General features: G+C 37.5%; 1 protein-coding gene across 4 annotated transcripts; it reads right to left on the bottom strand.

The window, feature by feature from the left end:
* Positions 1 to 1,275: 1,275 nt before the first annotated feature.
* On the bottom strand, positions 1,276 to 17,016 carry znf280d (zinc finger protein 280D). 4 transcript variants are annotated; one of them, XM_042494156.2, is made up of 19 exons: positions 16,835 to 17,016; positions 12,947 to 13,076; positions 11,978 to 12,189; positions 11,794 to 11,893; positions 11,444 to 11,668; positions 11,262 to 11,342; positions 11,039 to 11,145; positions 10,439 to 10,620; positions 8,130 to 8,287; positions 7,935 to 8,035; positions 7,701 to 7,847; positions 6,879 to 7,013; positions 6,540 to 6,766; positions 5,314 to 5,454; positions 5,154 to 5,222; positions 4,945 to 5,060; positions 4,824 to 4,848; positions 4,540 to 4,629; positions 1,276 to 4,282 (listed from the first exon to the last, which is right to left on the bottom strand). In XM_042494156.2, the coding sequence occupies exons 2-19, from the start codon at positions 13,068 to 13,070 to the stop codon at positions 3,541 to 3,543; spliced, it is 2,982 nt and encodes a 993-aa protein (XP_042350090.2). In that variant the 5' UTR covers positions 13,071 to 13,076; positions 16,835 to 17,016; the 3' UTR covers positions 1,276 to 3,540. The 4 variants fall into 4 exon arrangements, with proteins under 4 accessions (XP_042350090.2, XP_042350249.2, XP_042350336.2 ...); XM_042494315.2 differs by having other exon boundaries at positions 4,824 to 4,845; XM_042494402.2 differs by lacking the exon at positions 4,540 to 4,629.
* Between the last annotated feature and the right edge of the window lie 705 nt (positions 17,017 to 17,721).

The following is a 17,721-nucleotide window of genomic DNA, read 5'->3' as shown; positions in this document are numbered from 1 at the left end:
GTTCGCTCAGCCAATAAGAGGGAGTGTTGAGAATGACGTCAGGTCCGGGAAAATCAAAACCAGCCTTCTTCACAGGAAATCAATTAATGTCTGTTTTGTGCGTCTAAGACTCCCTTATAATACATCCATGGTCTATATGTGTACATTTAAATTTAAATAAATAAAAATAAATATGAATGATGCAATAACTCAGTTTGGTATGATCATTTGCCATGTAGATTGATATCTTCTATTTTTTGTATTGCATTGAAAGGGAGGGGTGGGTGGACTGTTGAGGAAAAAGGTTGGTTCAGTATTTTTAAACAATACTCTTTATCTCGAATAAAAATATATTTAAAAAATTGAATTGGAACACAGAGCAAAATGTTCAAGAAGGTCGTCTTTTAGTTTACTATTACTTAGTTTATTATTTTTTCTTAAGAACAACCACAGTGCAACTCAATTAATGTATTTATCTTAATAACTGATTGTCTGCTAGAAAAACTGCAATTTTTGTTTTAATTACTGTTGCTGTTGTATACTTATGTTTCTATTTTTACTTATTGTTACTGTTGTATAGTTTCCTTTTTGCTTATTGCAACCGTATTTTTTTAACTTATTGTTATTGTTATATATATATATATATACAACTATTATTTTTATATACGAACTTATGTTTCATTATTAATCATTCTTTTTTTTAAATTATGGCTGTCTGTACAGAAGTACACTGTCAAACTGGCTTCTGAAAGATGCCTTTGTTTGATTGTTCAGTAAATGTGAAAAAAAATCTTCACATCAATGACAGCTTGTCCGTCCTAAATGTAAATGTTCAGGTTTGTTTATTTTCAGTGTTTGTGGTAGAGATCGAGTTTATTCTAAAATCGATTATATTTACAAACAATAAAAAAGGGCCATGGTATGTATTTGAATGCTGCATGTGCAGTAGTAATACTGAATTGGTCTATTGTAGTACAGCATGCTTTACAGTCTATGGTAATGTTTTAACCGAAGTTGAAAAAAGAAAAAATTAAAATTCTAAAAATTTTCCCCATGTATCACAGAAACCCCCCTGCTGAATGTGCTGAGGAATAGGAAAACAGCGAAGAGCAAGGACAGATCTAAAATGCATGTGTATCATGATAAAATAAAGGCTTACATTACAAGTCCGAAATGTTTTAGGAATAGGTAAAAATAATATCAAAACATCTGAGCTCTTCTGGAGTTCATCATTGACATTTAAGACTTAATAGTAAAAGAGCAACTTATAAGAAATCTCACCCAAAGACTCAAATCTCTTGTATTAAAGATTTATTTACATAAACAACAGGAAAACACGGACCCAAACCCAGTTTCCAGATCTCTGTGGAAAATATGTCCAAAGGAGAGCACAGCATCTTCAGAGGAATGTATACAAACAGACTCAGGGTTACATTTACGCTGTCATCATAGACATAGATGCATTTACAGACTTGCTCTACAGATACTGTACATACAAGTGAAAACGCCTTTTTAAAAAATGAACAATGACTCTTGAGATAGTAAGTCACACAAAGTAAACAAATTATATAGTATAAAATATTCCCACAGCTACAGAGAATTCGCCTTTTTTTTTTTAAACCGTAGATGCAGAATAAAAGGTAATTTCATCAATCTGCAGCTGTGAAGTAGAAAATGTTAAACAGATTTTATTTTTAAGTGTTGTGTTGAGTACCTCCACCAAAACTAACGTTTACATTTCTTTTACAAGCTGGCTCTTTCAACATAATTAAGACAATGAAATCTACTTGAGTACAATGGTATATTATTCTGCTCACTTCTCAGATGTGGTTATTTTCCACCTAACAGCCCTACCGCAGCCTCTTTTTTCTTTGTTTTACCCACACATTTTACAAACCTGACATCCTTTTTCTTAGGGGATAAAATTTGCCACTATCATTTTCTATACATGCACTATATATATATTTCTTCATAGTTTAAAGCAAATTTTTGAGTGTTGAGAAATGTGTTGTTCTGAGAAGTTCAAAACCAACTGGTAACAATAAGATGTACCTGTACCATACCAATTATTCACCAATATTTCTGCCACAAAGCAGGAACTTTCTGTAAGCAATGTAAACATTTCAGTGATTATATATGTTTTTGGTATAACAACCTCAAATCTGATATAATGAGAGTAATTTAAAAAATAAATGTTATATAATGGCATTAAACCACAGATTAAGGGAAGGCATTAACTGATTACTGCTAATGTTGATGTCTTAAAATTCCAAACAACTTCAACACAGATACCAGTCTAAGAAAAATCTGCAATGGAAATGGGACTCAAACTGCTCAAACAAAACAGAAAAACAGGTTAAATAATAGAATTTAAGTATGGAACTACATAAAGTATTTAAATGATAACCTTGGTATTTTTGGACCCTGTTTTCCCATGTTTTTGTCTACGTGACTGATGGAGAGTTTTTTAACTTGCCTGTAACATGCTGCAATGTAACATGGGCAAGAGTTAAATCCTTTTTGTTTAATAAGAAACAGCCCAAATATTGCCATCACCAAACCCACCAGACTCCATTTAAGTAAAAAGTAATTTTATCGTTGTTATACGCACTTCATTTGAGGTCGACAGAAACGCAGTTTAAAAAAGCCATCTTGGTTCGCCTTTCCACTGTTGCAACAATCGCCAACACTCTTTGTTGAAATCAACCCTCATCTCACCCAGTCAGACATGAGAATATGCTCTCTATAGATGCTAAAATTAGTTTAATATCATAGAGTGGTGAGTAGGTGTCTGTCTTTGTAGGGATCCTTTCCATCATGCTGTTGGACATATACAACAGTCTGAGCCTGTCAGTGGCAAAAACCAACGCTTTGAATGGACGTAAATGGACAGAGCCAAAATAGCCAGCTGCAGCTCTCTCGCTCAATCCTGGACCAGTTTTTTTAAACTGTTGCCTCCATTAGTCAGTTAGACACAAAAACATGGGGAAATTGGGTCCGGGTTGAAAAACACAGAAGTTACCCTTTAAACTGCATCAATAAATCACCAGGCGACGTGAGCATGTACACTCCGTACCACCGGGTAGCCGAATCATTGGCAACTGTTTTGACCTTTCTCAGTAAAGCAAATCGAAAATCATCTAAACTGACCCCAGGGATCAGGAGCAGGGCCAAGGACTGTCCTCTTTGTGGCAGATGGAGTGTCTTTAAGGATAACACCAACCAGTTTTTGAGACTTTTAAGAAATATATAAAATGAGCCACAATCATTTAACTTTTATTTCTGATGTTTTAAATATGACTATGCAAATTCTTTTACTATATAGTGTATAGGGCAACTAAGAAGACTTGAGTAGATGTATTTTTATTCATGAATACAGAGACTTTTTACACCTATTAAAGTAATGGAAGTTTGACAGAGGAATAAAAGATTCTGATAAAATATTTTTTCTGGTTGTTAAAATTGCCAAACAATGCCAGGGTATGACGACGAAGCAGTTATTCTTACATTTATAACTGCAGTCATCTCATGTGTTGTAAATTGTTTAGTCAGCGTACAGGTTCACTCTGACTTTATCTGTTGTTCCTCAGCCTCAGCCTCAGGCTCAGAGGGCTGCTCTCTGACAGTGAGGCTCTCCGAGTTTCCCACTAATTCAGAGTTACACACCGTCTCAGAGTTACCCGCTGTCTCTGCGTTACCCACCGACTCAGAGTTAACCGCTGTCTCAGAGTTACCCGCTGTCTCTGTGTTACCCACCGACTCAGAGTTAACCGCTGTCTCTGTGTTACCCACCGACTCAGAGTTAACCGCTGTCTCAGAGTTACCTGCTGTCTCAGAGTTACCCGCTGTCTCAGAGTTACCCGCTGTCTCAGAGTTACCTGCTGTCTCAGAGTTAACCGCTGTCTCAGAGTTACCTGCTGTCTCAGAGTTAACCGCTGTCTCAGAGTTACCTGCTGTCTCAGAGTTACCCGCTGTCTCAGAGTTACCCGCTGTCTCAGAGTTACCCGCTGTCTCACCACAGGCATCTAAAACCCCCTCTGATGTACAAGAAGACGACAAAGCAGGCAGCGACGCCTGTTTCTCTCCTTCAGAGGAACCTTCACTGACACTCAGCTCTGTGGAAGCCTGTTCCTGATCACGTGCCGGTAACATCGGCTGTTGTTCTGGTTGCTCGACTGTGGCAACATCGGCACTTCCAGATGTGACACTTTCAACTGATTTCAAGTCCATTTCCTTTGGTCTTGGGGCCGAAGGTGGTGTCAAAAGGTACAAGACTTTAGCTGGCTGCCTCATGATGAGATGCCTGCATGAAAAAAAGAGCATCCTTTAGATTAACATGCATATACACAATCACTCCATTAGCCAAACTCGCTGCTACCAAACAACACGACACAGCAGTGCATGTGTTAGTGAAACACTGCGTTGAAGAGATTAGTCTTTGTGTGAACAGCTGCCTGGCTGTTAGTCAGTGTGACTACTGCTAGAGCACCAACATTACTGCCCCGTACAAAATTAAAGTGAATATATCTATTGACTGTGTGACAGAAGTTCTTCACCTACGTAGATAAGGACGTAGAAGGAGCCCAACTGGTTAATGCATGGAGAGAGGGCGCCATTGTGAAACCAAACCCTTTAGTTTTTGATTTTTTTCTTAAAGGAGAACACAGGAAATGGGATTTACAGACTTGATTTTTTTTTTTTTTGCTGTAGCAGAAAAAAAACATGTAATTTAATTTCAGTTGGACTTATGATTTAATGAATGTCCCTTGGTCTTTGACATTGTCAAGTGTATTTTTATAGATTGAAAATATTTGGTTAGATCAGGACAAGTAGTTTCTACTCACACTCGATCTTTGGCTTTGATATCTGCTGGATTAAAAACAAGAGACAACCTTTTATAGACATTTGTAACACTAAATTCCTGGTAAAAGTCAGGTGGTAGTTTCAGGAAAAAAACCAACATACCTCTCTCCTGAATGACTTTGCATATGTGTTGGGGTCTGTCAGTTAAATGTTTGGTCATCAGGTCACCGCCTGATGCGTCCACAAGGAGGTCACAGTTGAGACAGACCAACGTTAATCTGAGAACAAAATAAATAAATAAAATGACTTCTTGTCCATTTTCAAACAAAAAATACTCTGGAAGCAGAATACACATTATGAAGCACACTTACTTTAACGACGATGAATTCCTCTTATGATCCATTTTCAAAAATCTGTTTTTGGTTATGGTACTATGAAATCTAACAAAGTCCAAAGAAAGATTTGTCAGATAAATACACTTGGACTGAAAAAAAATGCCACAAATACTAATTCAATTCAAATTTTACTCACTTTATCATATGATTTCCAATGGCGACTTTGCAACTCGTCCGATATTTGCATGCACCGCAATTTGAAGCCATTGGGAAGTGAGAAAAGAAGTCGTCAACTTGTCCGTTGCACTCGATGCACGTGTAGTGTCCTCCGTTGACTCTGAAATTTGGAAATTAAAGAAGAGAGGACAAACATACATTTAAACACTGTAAATTGTTCATTTTCATGGGTCAAATCAGTTTGTAAGACATTAAAAGGGATGAATTATTCAAATTTTTGTTCTTCAGTTGCGGTTATTTGAACTGTAAAATCTGAGTGGGTTCATTTCACATGACTTTGACCAGCAGATTGTTTTTGATTACTGAGCACAATTAGCCAAATTTCACACCAATTATTTTTTTAAAGAAAGAAATCCCACACTATCTGCTATACATATTATTTTTAGCCAGCCTAATGAGGACTGTCTGGAAAATTAATTGAAAACACAATTAGCTACTTTGTGAATGCTCGGCTTTAATTACTCCTATTAATCTGATCCCACCCGGTCGTGAATACCCAGGGGCTGGGGCTCTGTATTAGGTGGGATGGTGGACCTGAAAGATTCAGGAGGCCCAAAGATGGACAGAGTGGAGATTATAGATCATTTATTTTAGGGGTGGGATGTATGGGGCAAGTCTTTCAAACCACGTGCATGCTGAACAGCCAAATCCATTCATTAAAACATAAATACTGAATTGATAAAAAGGGCATTGAACTGTTTGCTGTGGTCATTTCAATAGTGCAACACCCATTCTTGAGAATTGGGAAAACTCATGTTCTACAAAAACAAGCCATAAAATGATAATTTATCAACCCACTAACTACGTTTTTTGGGGTGAAACAATGTTTTGAAAAGATTTATGTGAATATATACTTTTTTAATATAACTTCATTGAATAATATCACTATCTGTTGTTTCTTAATCATAACATGTCAACTCTGTAGCCTGTCTAAATCAAAACAAAATAAGAATTAGGGTTTAAAAATTAGTATTTTGATTAGCAGTAAGAGAACTTTTAGCAACTTAGAAAACTAAAACTTTCTACTTATCAGACAGAAAGCAGGTACCACCCAAAAAGGACAAAGGCCCTCGAATAACAAAGATTCTGTTGGTCTATATTTGCAAATTATTCTGTTGTTTCATAAAAATGTATGTAGTTATTTAATTGGAGTTTCTAACTGTGGGACAACGCTAAGCTACCAACCTGAGATTCATGAGCGCCAAGTTGTGCTTGTTGCTCCGGAAATTTTGCTTCTTGCTCTGAGTCATCTTGGCTTTTCCTGCTACATAGTAGTTTGACTTAGACTTGGACACATTGTTTGGAGGTTTGGTTTTCTGGTTGAAACTTTCTGGAGTGACAGTAAAGCTGGGACGATCAGGGGAGGTCGGCAATGTGGGCGTCTTTCCTGTGAGAGAGGCTCGAATAGTCACCTGGAAAGAGAACACAACATGCACCGGAGCTTAATGAAATTCATATCAACATGAGAATAGTAAAAAGGTCTAACACAAATGTTGTACGGACGGTGTAATGACGAGTTCAGACCTTTGTTCCCGGAGGAAGGCCTTCCAGAGCTTGAGGCTTTCTGAATGTCTTGTGGACATGAGTCTTGTGCTCCACTTTCTCCTTGTAGGTGAGAAAATTCAGTCTGCATTTTCCACAGCGATGGATCCCTTTTTTCTGAAATAGAGAAAAAAACATTGCAGTGTTGAAACATAAACATGTGATTAGTAAGTGATGCAACCACAGGCTAATTGCTGAAATGTTTCATTTGGATTCACTGAAGGAACATAACGAGTATGAGAAAAAACTACTTTCATTGCTATTAATAGAGCAGCAATTAATTCTGTTTGGTTCCAACTCTACCACATTTATTGTTGCTTTAGGGCAGGTGACGAAAAGCAGGTTTTATTGTCAGCCTTTTATGTATTACAGTAAGGTGCATGGCCGACAACCAAATCAATCTAACATTAGAGTTGGAGCTAATAGTACAAACTAATAGAGTTCAAACTCCTGCAAAGGATCAGAATAGAGTTTTACTGCCAAGTACATTTACATACAAGGAATTGGTGTTTTGGTGCTAAACAACTTGCATAAAGGAAGAATAAAAATAGTAAATTTAAATAGAATAAGACATAAGATAAAAATATAGATGCAACTTAAAAATATAATATGAAAAAATAGAATATAAAGAACACAAAATTTATGTATTAAAGGTGCAATGGAGAGATTGTACAGTCATGCAGAAGTTGGAGTTGCAAAGTCAGAATAACAATACAGACAACACACTGACTCTAAATTATATTTTAAATGACACTTTAAGAAATGCTTTACAAACTGTACATTAGATGAGATGCAGCATTGTACCTGATGTTTCATGTAGTGTTGCATGTACGTATGACTACTTCTAAGAACTTTGAGACAGAAGGGACAGAGCAGGTCTTTTGTGTTTTCATGGACGCTTCGGAAATGTGTCTCCACATCTGAGAAGAAAGAGGACCGGTAATTGCAGACCTGTGGAATCAGCAAAACACAATTTCAGTTTGAGTGAATGTTTTCCAAGATAAAACCAAAAACATGGCTCATCATGAAGTCACAGACCTGGCAGACGTAGGGCATTTCTCCGGGCTTGTGGTTGTCCTTCATGTGTTCCAAGAGAACTTGCTCGGACTCAAACGCCAGCTCACATATCTTGCAGTTGGCTTAAAAAGTAAAGAAAAGAAATTACAAATAGCCGCTCAGTGTTTGAGCAAAACTGTCACGATAGATTAAGATGTATAAACAATTTAGTTATACTCGAGGATTCAATGGGGCTGTGAGCGCTCTCGATGTGGCACTGCAGCTGGAATGGAGTCATGTACTGTCGGTAGCAATGCTGGCAGGTTGTGTGGCTTTCCCAGCTCTCGCTGTTCTGCTTTTCCAGCTCCAGGTGGTGCTTCATATGGTTCATGAACCTGCAAAAGAAGATACAAGCACACATATAGTTGTACTCTTGCGCAGGTGTAGGTTTTGTGTAGGAATATGATTATTAGACTGGGTAAGGTTTATGAGCATTTCACAAACGTGTTACTATAATGTAAAAAGACAGTATTATGTTTAGCGGTAGGTTAAAAGATTTCTGACATCAGATATGTGAACATTTATGCAGAAGAGCTTGATCTATTTTGACAAAAATAAATCAAATTAGATTTAATGTTTCTGGCAATTAAGATTTAACAAATTCAGATTAAAGACTATTTAATTTCTTTTAAGCCTAATATTTATTCAACTGAATTAAGACATTTTAAGGACCTGCAGACACCGTATGAGAGTAAACTGAATATCTTTGGATTTTGGAGTGTCAGAGAAAACAATCAATATGAAGATGTCATGTTGAGCTCTCTGGACTTGCAATATGCATCTTGTCACCAGACAAAACAATTGCCCAAATTACTGGGAAAATTATTGGCAAACTTATCAATAGTGGAAAAAACATAGCAGCACTGAAAACACAAAACCTCTTCACCAGGTTGCAACGATATCATTAAATACACACACAACAACAGTGGGCTCGTTATCTAATAATTCGGTAGGTTTGCAGTAATTTGAGGAATATTTAAATTTTTAAAAGAGAAAATAGACACATTAAAACAAAGCCAATGTCAAGTAGTGGGGGGGAAATTAATATTCATGTGTGCATGCAGTGGTTATGGTCCAGGCCCCAAAGGTTTTAAAGATAAATGAATTAGTCTCCTTACGCTTCACTCTTTAAGCATGTATAATGGCCGTTATAATATCAGCAATTACACACAGATTTTTGTTTTGCCTGATGATGTAGTGCTCCTCATCTACAGCAAGCACCTCCACAGCTACCTGCCACTGTTGCCCTGACAAGGCACGGCCCATTTTTCAGCCTGCACATTCTGCTGCCTCAGCTCCCCTAATAGAAATTTTTATGTGAATGAACTATGACCTCGACTGTGAGAGTGTGGTTGCAGTACAAATGTGTTTCCCCATTAAAAGCAGCTTACAGAAGCTTTTTTTGCAATGTTCTGAAGCAAAGTTATTTAATCAAAGGAGCAGCTCTTGCACCACCTAAACTAGCAGTCATTTTTCATCTTTAGGCCCATAAGGGAAAACAGTCTGATACATTCATCCATCTGAGAGGAAAACTGCAACGAGGGCCAAGAAGACGTCTTCACTGGCACTGGACAGATAGCTCTTCAGCAAGTCCTTCAAGTCCCAGTCTGCATTTTGGGAAGATATTAACTACTCTATGTAGTTTTTGACAGGCTTTGCCTCAAGGAGGTTTCACAAACAGCACGGCTTCCCACACATTCATTTATTTGTGGTGAACTGCCACAATATCCGCATTTGCTGCCACATTTAGATTCTGTGGAGCTGCAAATCTCTCTCTCTCCCTCCCTGCATTTCTCTTTCTCCCTCAGCAGAACCTACTCTAGACACAAAGCAGCAGAGTGCCAAGCGCAGTGAAGAAAAAACTTATCCATGAATAGATTTATATAGTTCTGGTGTTATCGATCTCTTTCCAACCTACTTTTGATAAAACCATCTGCATTCTCACTGTAAACGGTCCAGTTCTGGCTCTAACTGGCAAAAGAAAGTTTGCTCTCACTCATCACTGCAGCAGCTGCTCCTCTAATCCATCACTCTGATCAGCTTTAATTGATCTGACCAAAAACTGACTGAAAGGAAACTGAGTGTGATGATCAAACTGTTTTTTCTTAAATTCTTTATCGCACAGATCAAACTCAACAAACCGCTGCTGATGAAAAAATACATAAAACTCATGAAGAGTTTTGTCTGCGATGCATTCACAGACCCACAAAATCCTCCACAGTCAGAGAGGGGACGCAGAATGACTACACAGGGACACAATCACAAAAAGAGAAAGTTTGCCTAACCAGCAATTTCAGTGGGAAACACTGAACAGTGGGAGGACAGGTAAGGGAGGAGGCAGAGCGTGCTGCACCATGGCCTTGCTGCTGTTTATCTTTTTGTGTTGACATTGTAGATGTATCAAGCAGAAATCATAACACGTAACAAGAAATTGATTGCTGCCCCATTATTTTACTGAGGGTAAGAAAACATAAGATCATCCATACCTGATATTGTTCTTGAGAACTTTCAAACAGCTCTGGCACTTAAATGTGGTGTTGGGCTTCGGCTCCTTTTTCATCCCATCTCCCATAAACCGGCCATAGTAGAAATCTGAGACCAGCATGATGCGCTTGTTTGCAAAGTTCATGGATGATGGAGTTGTACTTTCCACGACTGCACAGCAGCTCTGAAATTAGGAATGTTTTACATGAACAAGCCAATTTCATGCTGATGTATTATCTGATGCAAGCACATCAAGAGTATTTTAACTTTAAAGAAACAAAAGAACAACTGATGTTTGAGTGCTTGGAACAAAACTGAAAAGCTGATGTCATAACAGGATTGTGGAAAATATAAATAAACTCAACAAAATAATTTTGAGGGGAAATGTTAAATCAGTTACAAAATATACGATTAGAAAAAAGACATGGGTCTGATGGTATTATGTTACTATAACATCAATGTAATAACATCAGTGTTTAACTCTCAACCATATTAATGATCAAACTGTATAATATGTAACTGAGATTTTCTGGTGTATATTTATCAACATTTTCAAGTTAATTTCCCCTAATGGACTCTAATTCCACTAGATTTTTACTCACCACCATATGAAATTTTAAGGCCTCCTGTGTGAGGAATTCCTCTTGACACTTTGGGCACTTTTTCTTCAAGAGCCCATTTTCTGAGGGGACTACCACCTTTGCAGGCCCTACAAAAAAACGTTACATGTTATGATTGACAAGCTATCAGGATTGGGTTTAGGGGTTTCTTACATTATTGGGATTATAAAACTGTATCATTAAATAACTAGCAATAGAAACGTACCCAAATCAAGCTTGATTCTTTTTGCAGTGCTGTCTGTTTGCTGTGGTGGTGGTGGTGGTCCTCGTTTGACTAAGAGTTGATCTGTATGAAACCAAAGAAAATATGTTAACCTTTTGTAAAGCTGATTGATTCACCAGTGCGGTGATGAGAGGTCAAAATACTACATTCGAGAAGATAATTACCTCTGGTGTTGTTATTGGTCTTTACAGGCACAGAAAAGGTCTGAAGTGATTGTGTGTTGGAACGGTTGAGTTGCAGCTGGTGAGATTGTGTTGCATACACAGCAGGACTCTGGACGTTAGACAACGTCACAACGTTGTTGCTGATTTGTTGCACCTGAGGCCGGTGGACAACACCCGGTATCACTGTGGCAGGAGAGACCTGCTGAAAAATCTGCTGCTGACCGGCTGGAAGACAGAACAGACGAACGCGTCAGTTCCATATTAAAACTATTAACGCCACGTTACATAACAAAAGCATCAATGAGAGGGGAAAGGTTTATTCCTCAGAGGTATATTATATTCGGCTTTACCTGGTACGATTGTAAATGAAGTCCCAGGAGGGTACTGGCTCCCCAGAGAGGCAATAAACTCACTGCTGTTTGCTAGTTGTGGAGAAGCTACGATGAAGCCCTAAAAAAAGGAACAAATCCACATTAAACAGATATTTTTTCTTTTTGCATATTATTTGAAAAACTAATTTACTACCATCAGTACCTGGTTATTGACAATAACAGGCTGGGGTGTCACTGTTGTCATATTGGGTACCACAGTGTTCACTGCTTTTGCAGCCACATTCAGTGGCAGCATTATTGGTGAGGGAGCAATGGCAGACTTCAGAGGAGGACGCTTTATTTCTTGTTTCTCTGCACTCTGCCTCTGAGGAGGTGGAGGTGGAGGATTAGCCTTAGCATCCTTCTGGTTGTTAGCTGAAAGGAAATAGAAAAGGGCCAAAATAACAACTTTGACAGGATATTTTGTCTTGATATGTAAGTAAATGTCAACAAACTCTTAAGCGCTCTGACACACCAAGCCAACAATGATTGATTGCCAATGTCGAACTCTTTCTCAGAAATGTTTCTAAATTACTTGTGTTATTGTTGGCAAGTGTATGGTAAATACCATTTGCACTTTCAACATTGAGTGCTAACTGGCTAACTAGCATCTGGAATCTGTCCTGTCAGTCCCCCGGTCTCCATTTTTGAACGACGAATACACACTACCGCCCCCTGTTGGTATGGAGAGTTATTTCCTCTCTTGCAGGCTCAGAGTGTACATACTACTTGGCTGTTGGTTACGGTCTTAATGGTGTGTTTAAGTGCAACTCTTGGCCGAGACAAAGGTGACGTGAGATGACACAACGGCTGCTGATGCCACTAGTTTTCTGATGTTGGTTTGGAGTGTCTGGGCCTTAAGACATTATGTGCAACACGCTGGAAGACAAGCAAACAAAAAAGATGACCTTGTCATTTAAAAACTACTATAATTAATATTAGTTTGATTACTATCTACCAATATTGAGCCAATATTAAATTGTACATTACTAACTAGCAGAGAGGGTGATTCTGATCTACATGTATGTTATATGATGATTACGCAATCATTTGTATATGTGGAGTTGATTATCAACAAAAGAAGGTGTTTAAATTCTTAGCATGAATATATTTAAACTGTGCTATGACATACAGAGCACTCCTACAAAGATGGGTTCATCGTCGTCGTCGTCATCGTCTATCAAATGAACTTCAGGAGCTTGTTTCTGCCACGGCTCCAGCTCCTCCTCAACACACTCCATGAAAAGTTCAGACATCGTGAACTGCAACAGAAAAACACAATATTTAACCAAAATGAGCACTACTTCCTGTAGCATCTAATGATTTATTTTTAGATACTAATACTGCAAAGAGATGATCAATTATATTAAGTGAGTTATTTATATCACAATTAATTCAGTGGCATCTAAATAAAAAACCTAAGCTAGGCAACAAGTATGGCTAACTATTTGATAAACTCTTAAGTAAAATATTAAAAACACTCATATTCTATGATTTCAAAAAATATATATTTATGAAGAGCAAATGCAAATTAAAATGCACTAAATGCATTTTAAAACTGTAGAGATACACCATCTTTCTCGTAATTTTAAGCTTCAACAGTGCAGGCTTGAGCACAACACATGACAAGGAGACACAATACATTTAAAAAATGGTGTCACACTGTCACATAATCAAAGCTATCAGAAACACTTGCGCCTTTCTTACTCTAAGATATCATTATGCCTGCTGTGTAAAAAGGCCCTTTGGCACTGTACATCTTGGATTGACAGTTTTGCTGAATACATGAGCCACTGATACAAAAACGACATTTAAAAGTTTAAATGCACACAGAACACGGGTTACTGGGAAAAGCACATTAAAGTGTGAAATCTGAGGATGCATTTATATGTACTTCAATAACCTGGTAACTGCAAAACTTGCACTTCACAGGTCATCAATCGATTATCCCGCCACCCATTTCCATATTCTTCATATTGTACCAGTTGAAGTGAAAAGTGCAGCCTGGAAGGTTTTTTTTTCTCCCTGATTGGATTTTAAAAGGTGAAGAAGCATCATGCAAAATTGAATATTTTATTTTGCAAGCCACGCCACTATTGGCATAATGAATTGCACAAACTCTGCTGCTATGAGTCTTCTTAGTCAGGACCACTACGAATATTTTACTGCTGCATTTGCCTTCCAAGCAGCAGATGTTCCCTTTGAATGAAGTAAACACTACTTCTTAAAGAAACAATTCATAAACACTTTCTCGCTTTGGAAACTAAAAATATTGTAAACTTCTTATGTTGCTCTGTTCTGGCCAACACGTTAGAAAAACATTTTCTTTATACAAACACTGGCACAAAAACATCTACTTTACCTACAAATAATTGATTAGGTTTTACATTTTATAGCTTAAATGCACATTTTTAATGATTGTCAAATAGATCTAAGCCTGTTGTATATACTGTACATGGACATCCTTTAACAATTCAATAATTATTCCAGTACCATATGTACTATTGTATTCTTGTTGAGAATTTACAGTTTGACTTACTGATATTTTATAGATAAAGACATTGGGTCTCAATCATGAAACGTGAGCAGAACAAATCTGTGTCTTAAGTATTAGCAGGATTCATTCATCAATGTTTTAGTAGCATCGATCTGTTCATAGGTATTAACAAAATCCACACCTTCCTCTGACCACTTGTAGTGCTCGTGTAAATAAGGAATACAGATTAATATTGTTTGTCATTAGAGGAGATTACAATTTCATTTTGGATTTTGCTCTGTTTTGTTCACAATATACACAGATGGCTTTGAAAAATGTAAGTTAAACATGACAAAAGAGTAGAAATAAAACACATTTAGATAAATTAGTTGGCAATTCGCAGATTCAGTGGAGAAAAAAAGGTCAGTCATGGCTGTCAGATTGAAAAGCAAGTTGTGAGATCCAATGAGATGAGCACGACCAAGCCTGAACCGAACCAAATCTGCTCGCAGATTTACTCACATTTCTGAATGAGACCCGCTGTGTGTTGCTATTCATTGTTGCTTTTTAAATATATTTGTATACCCATCTATGTATGTTTATTTTTACCTTTCTTTGTTCAGCTTTGTTGTCCTTGTTTTTAGCTGTATTTCACTTTTCTGAAAATTGTTCTTCGAACTGTATGTGCAAGTTCACTGAGTTAAAAACCAAAAATAAAAAGTCAATTTCTTTGTATGTGTACACATACTTGGCCAATAAAGGCAATTTTGACACCAAGACAGAATAATATCAGCATTAATTTGTAATAACATTTCTGGCCACCTGATGATAGTAAGCCCAATATTTGATCCCCATTCAGTTCTGTTTTGGACATCAACAACTCAAGAGAATATCATAGCCTTTAGCGTGATAAATTCTCCATTGTTTGGTGCTAAACATGTTGTGATTTTTTTAGCCCTTTCTTAAAACAACCTCCCACACCATCTCACCGAGGTTGATGAGAGTGGAATCTGAGAACAGACCAACCAAAATAATGGGCTGAAAGACACAAAATGCTCCGCAGAGCTGAGTGAGGGTGCACAGTTGGGTGAAAATTCTCTTTGGATTCATCGCTGCAAGAAAGACCTCTCCCTAAACAGCTACTCATTTGTATCCAGTTTCAATAAAATTTCCAAAAGTGGACATTTAAACCTGCCATAACATTTTTTCATCCATTCGTAAGCAACGCAACAAGCTACAAACACAATATTGACATGATCTCCTTTGAAAGTATTAAGGGCCAAAGTGTTAGCCTACTTACACCTCAAACAGACACAGAGCAACAGTTGTATTTAGGAAGGAATGATAATATCCACATATTGGCAGATACAGGCTTTAAAAATGAAATGTCACAATCTGCCAGCATGCTGTTTTCTGTCAATATGACAAACAAATTTCTGTTTTAACTGACAAAGTGAACGTGTACAAAACAACAACCCTAAGTTAAAGTATTTTTCTGATTTTGCATGATGAATGAATATTACATACAATGAAAAGCATTGTATTTCATGTCCATCTGATGGTGGACGATAAGAGTCCGTGCATATTATGATGTAAATTCCACTAAAGAGGAGACTTGATGATCACAAAATTAGGTGAGGGAAAAAGTGAATATATCAATCTGCGTATCTGTTATCAGCCAAAAGAGTTGTTATATATTGGCACAAAATTCAATATTGTTCATCAATACTGGGCAAAAACATGCCAACCAAAGCAGAAATAACCATTGTATCAATACAAATGGTTTTGTCTGAATCTAAATGTGGCACAGGCGGTGTTATTTATGTTGTGAGATGAGGATTAATAAAGATCAATTTGGAACAAAGCTTTATGATTTCCTACCAAGATGGCGACCGTATTGCTATAAATACTGCTAATGTAGCTGCCAAACCTCTGCTGAAATAAGGATACAAACTCAATTTCAAGCCACTGATGTTAAAATTATTCATGTCATTTTGCTAATGTGTGACAGGAAATAAAACTGTGTGAAATAATGTGAGGATGTGACCTTCTAGGTGCTGTTTCAATGTTGTCTTAACACTGTTCCCTTAACAATCAAATCCAATATTCATTTAACATTAAATAAATGAAATTTAAACTTAACTAGCCAACAGCTCAGCTACTTATTCCAAGCTAACATTAGCAGATGTTATGTTAGCGCAGCTAGCTCACATTTACCTGCGTTGCATGATGTTGTTAGCCTCTCGGTCCCTTTCAACTGCCAGCTAATGCTAACTAGCTAATGATTACCAATGCTGCTTCTCTTCAGCTGCTGCAGCCCGCAACAGGGTTAAAGTGTTGAGTAAAAAAGTCGATTTTTAAAGACGTCAACACATCTTTATCTCCAATTCATCCCATCATCATGTTGCAATTGTCACCGGTTATCGATCAGCGCACCACAACACTAGCTCGGCTCTGTTAGCATGTCCACATTATCTGGGAGGTGGATGTTGGGACAAAGACAGCACTCAGAGTTTGGTGTGTGGGCTTTGTGTTTCAGCCTACCTCTCTCACACGCAGCCTCCGGCTCTCAAGGCAGAACCGTGTCTGAACACCAACTTCAGCACTAGTCGTTGGTCTGAGGACGATAAGAGTTCAGATATTGCGGGTCTACTTCACACAGGACGGGGAAAAGTGTATTGCTAGCCCCGAGCAGCGGAAATGCTCCTACTGTCTGCACCAATCAGACTGCAGGGCGCATTTCTCTCCATCACTTCCTCTGTGCATTTGTAGCACTTCCTGTTCTTTCCCACAGGTTCACTGTTCATTAACTAATATTTTTCTTTACCGTTAAATACCACACTGTCACTGCCTTTTGAATAACACGTTTCGTGTACCTTCAGTATTACACTGAATGCAGCACACAGCAAAATCACACTATCTGGTAACTGCACTTCAGCCTGCAGTGTATTGTCAGTTGTCATCCAGTTCAGACTTTTCTATTGTTAAACCTAATTATAGTTGCACTTAAAACAAACAAACAAAAAAAAGGACTGTGTGTCCATTAACAAACAATTATTGCTTTTATATTTCTTAGGCTGCTGTCTTAGTCAGGCTTCCCTTGAAAAAGAGGTCATTGTATCTCAAGGGAACCGACCTTGTTAAATAAAGACTAAATTAAAAAAAAATAAAAATAAAATGTATTGACAAATATGCTTTAATTCACTTCAAATTCTAACACTTGTACACTTCAACCATTCAAGCAGACTTTACAAATATTTTCCACCACTTGGCCATTATTTAATGTGTCAATAGTAATGTGCAGAAAAAAAAGGACCTACACATCAGTACAGAAAGGTTTTTTTTTTTTCGAACAGAAATAAGAAGCTACAATAGTCCAGCAGTTTCTGAATTAACCAGGAGACTAAGCAATTATGGTTTACATGTATCAA

The sequence above is a fragment of the Plectropomus leopardus genome, chromosome 1, assembly GCF_026936395.1.
Source record: "Plectropomus leopardus strain MGB_pleo_1.0 chromosome 1, ASM2693639v1, whole genome shotgun sequence".
Classification (NCBI taxonomy): Eukaryota; Metazoa; Chordata; class Actinopteri; order Perciformes; family Serranidae; genus Plectropomus; species Plectropomus leopardus.
This window is presented reverse-complemented; position numbering and strand designations above follow the sequence as displayed.

Coding starts and splice junctions, on each gene's coding strand:
- znf280d (XM_042494156.2), bottom strand. CDS start 13,070: ATGTCTGAACTTTTCATGGAGTGTGTTGAGGAGGAGCTGGAGCCGTGG. Junction 11,894..11,977: donor CTGTTATTGTCAATAACCAG/GTACTGATGGTA, acceptor TCCTTTTTTTAG/GGCTTCATCGTAGCTTCTCC. Junction 11,146..11,261: donor AAGAATCAAGCTTGATTTGG/GTACGTTTCTAT, acceptor GTTTTTTTGTAG/GGCCTGCAAAGGTGGTAGTC.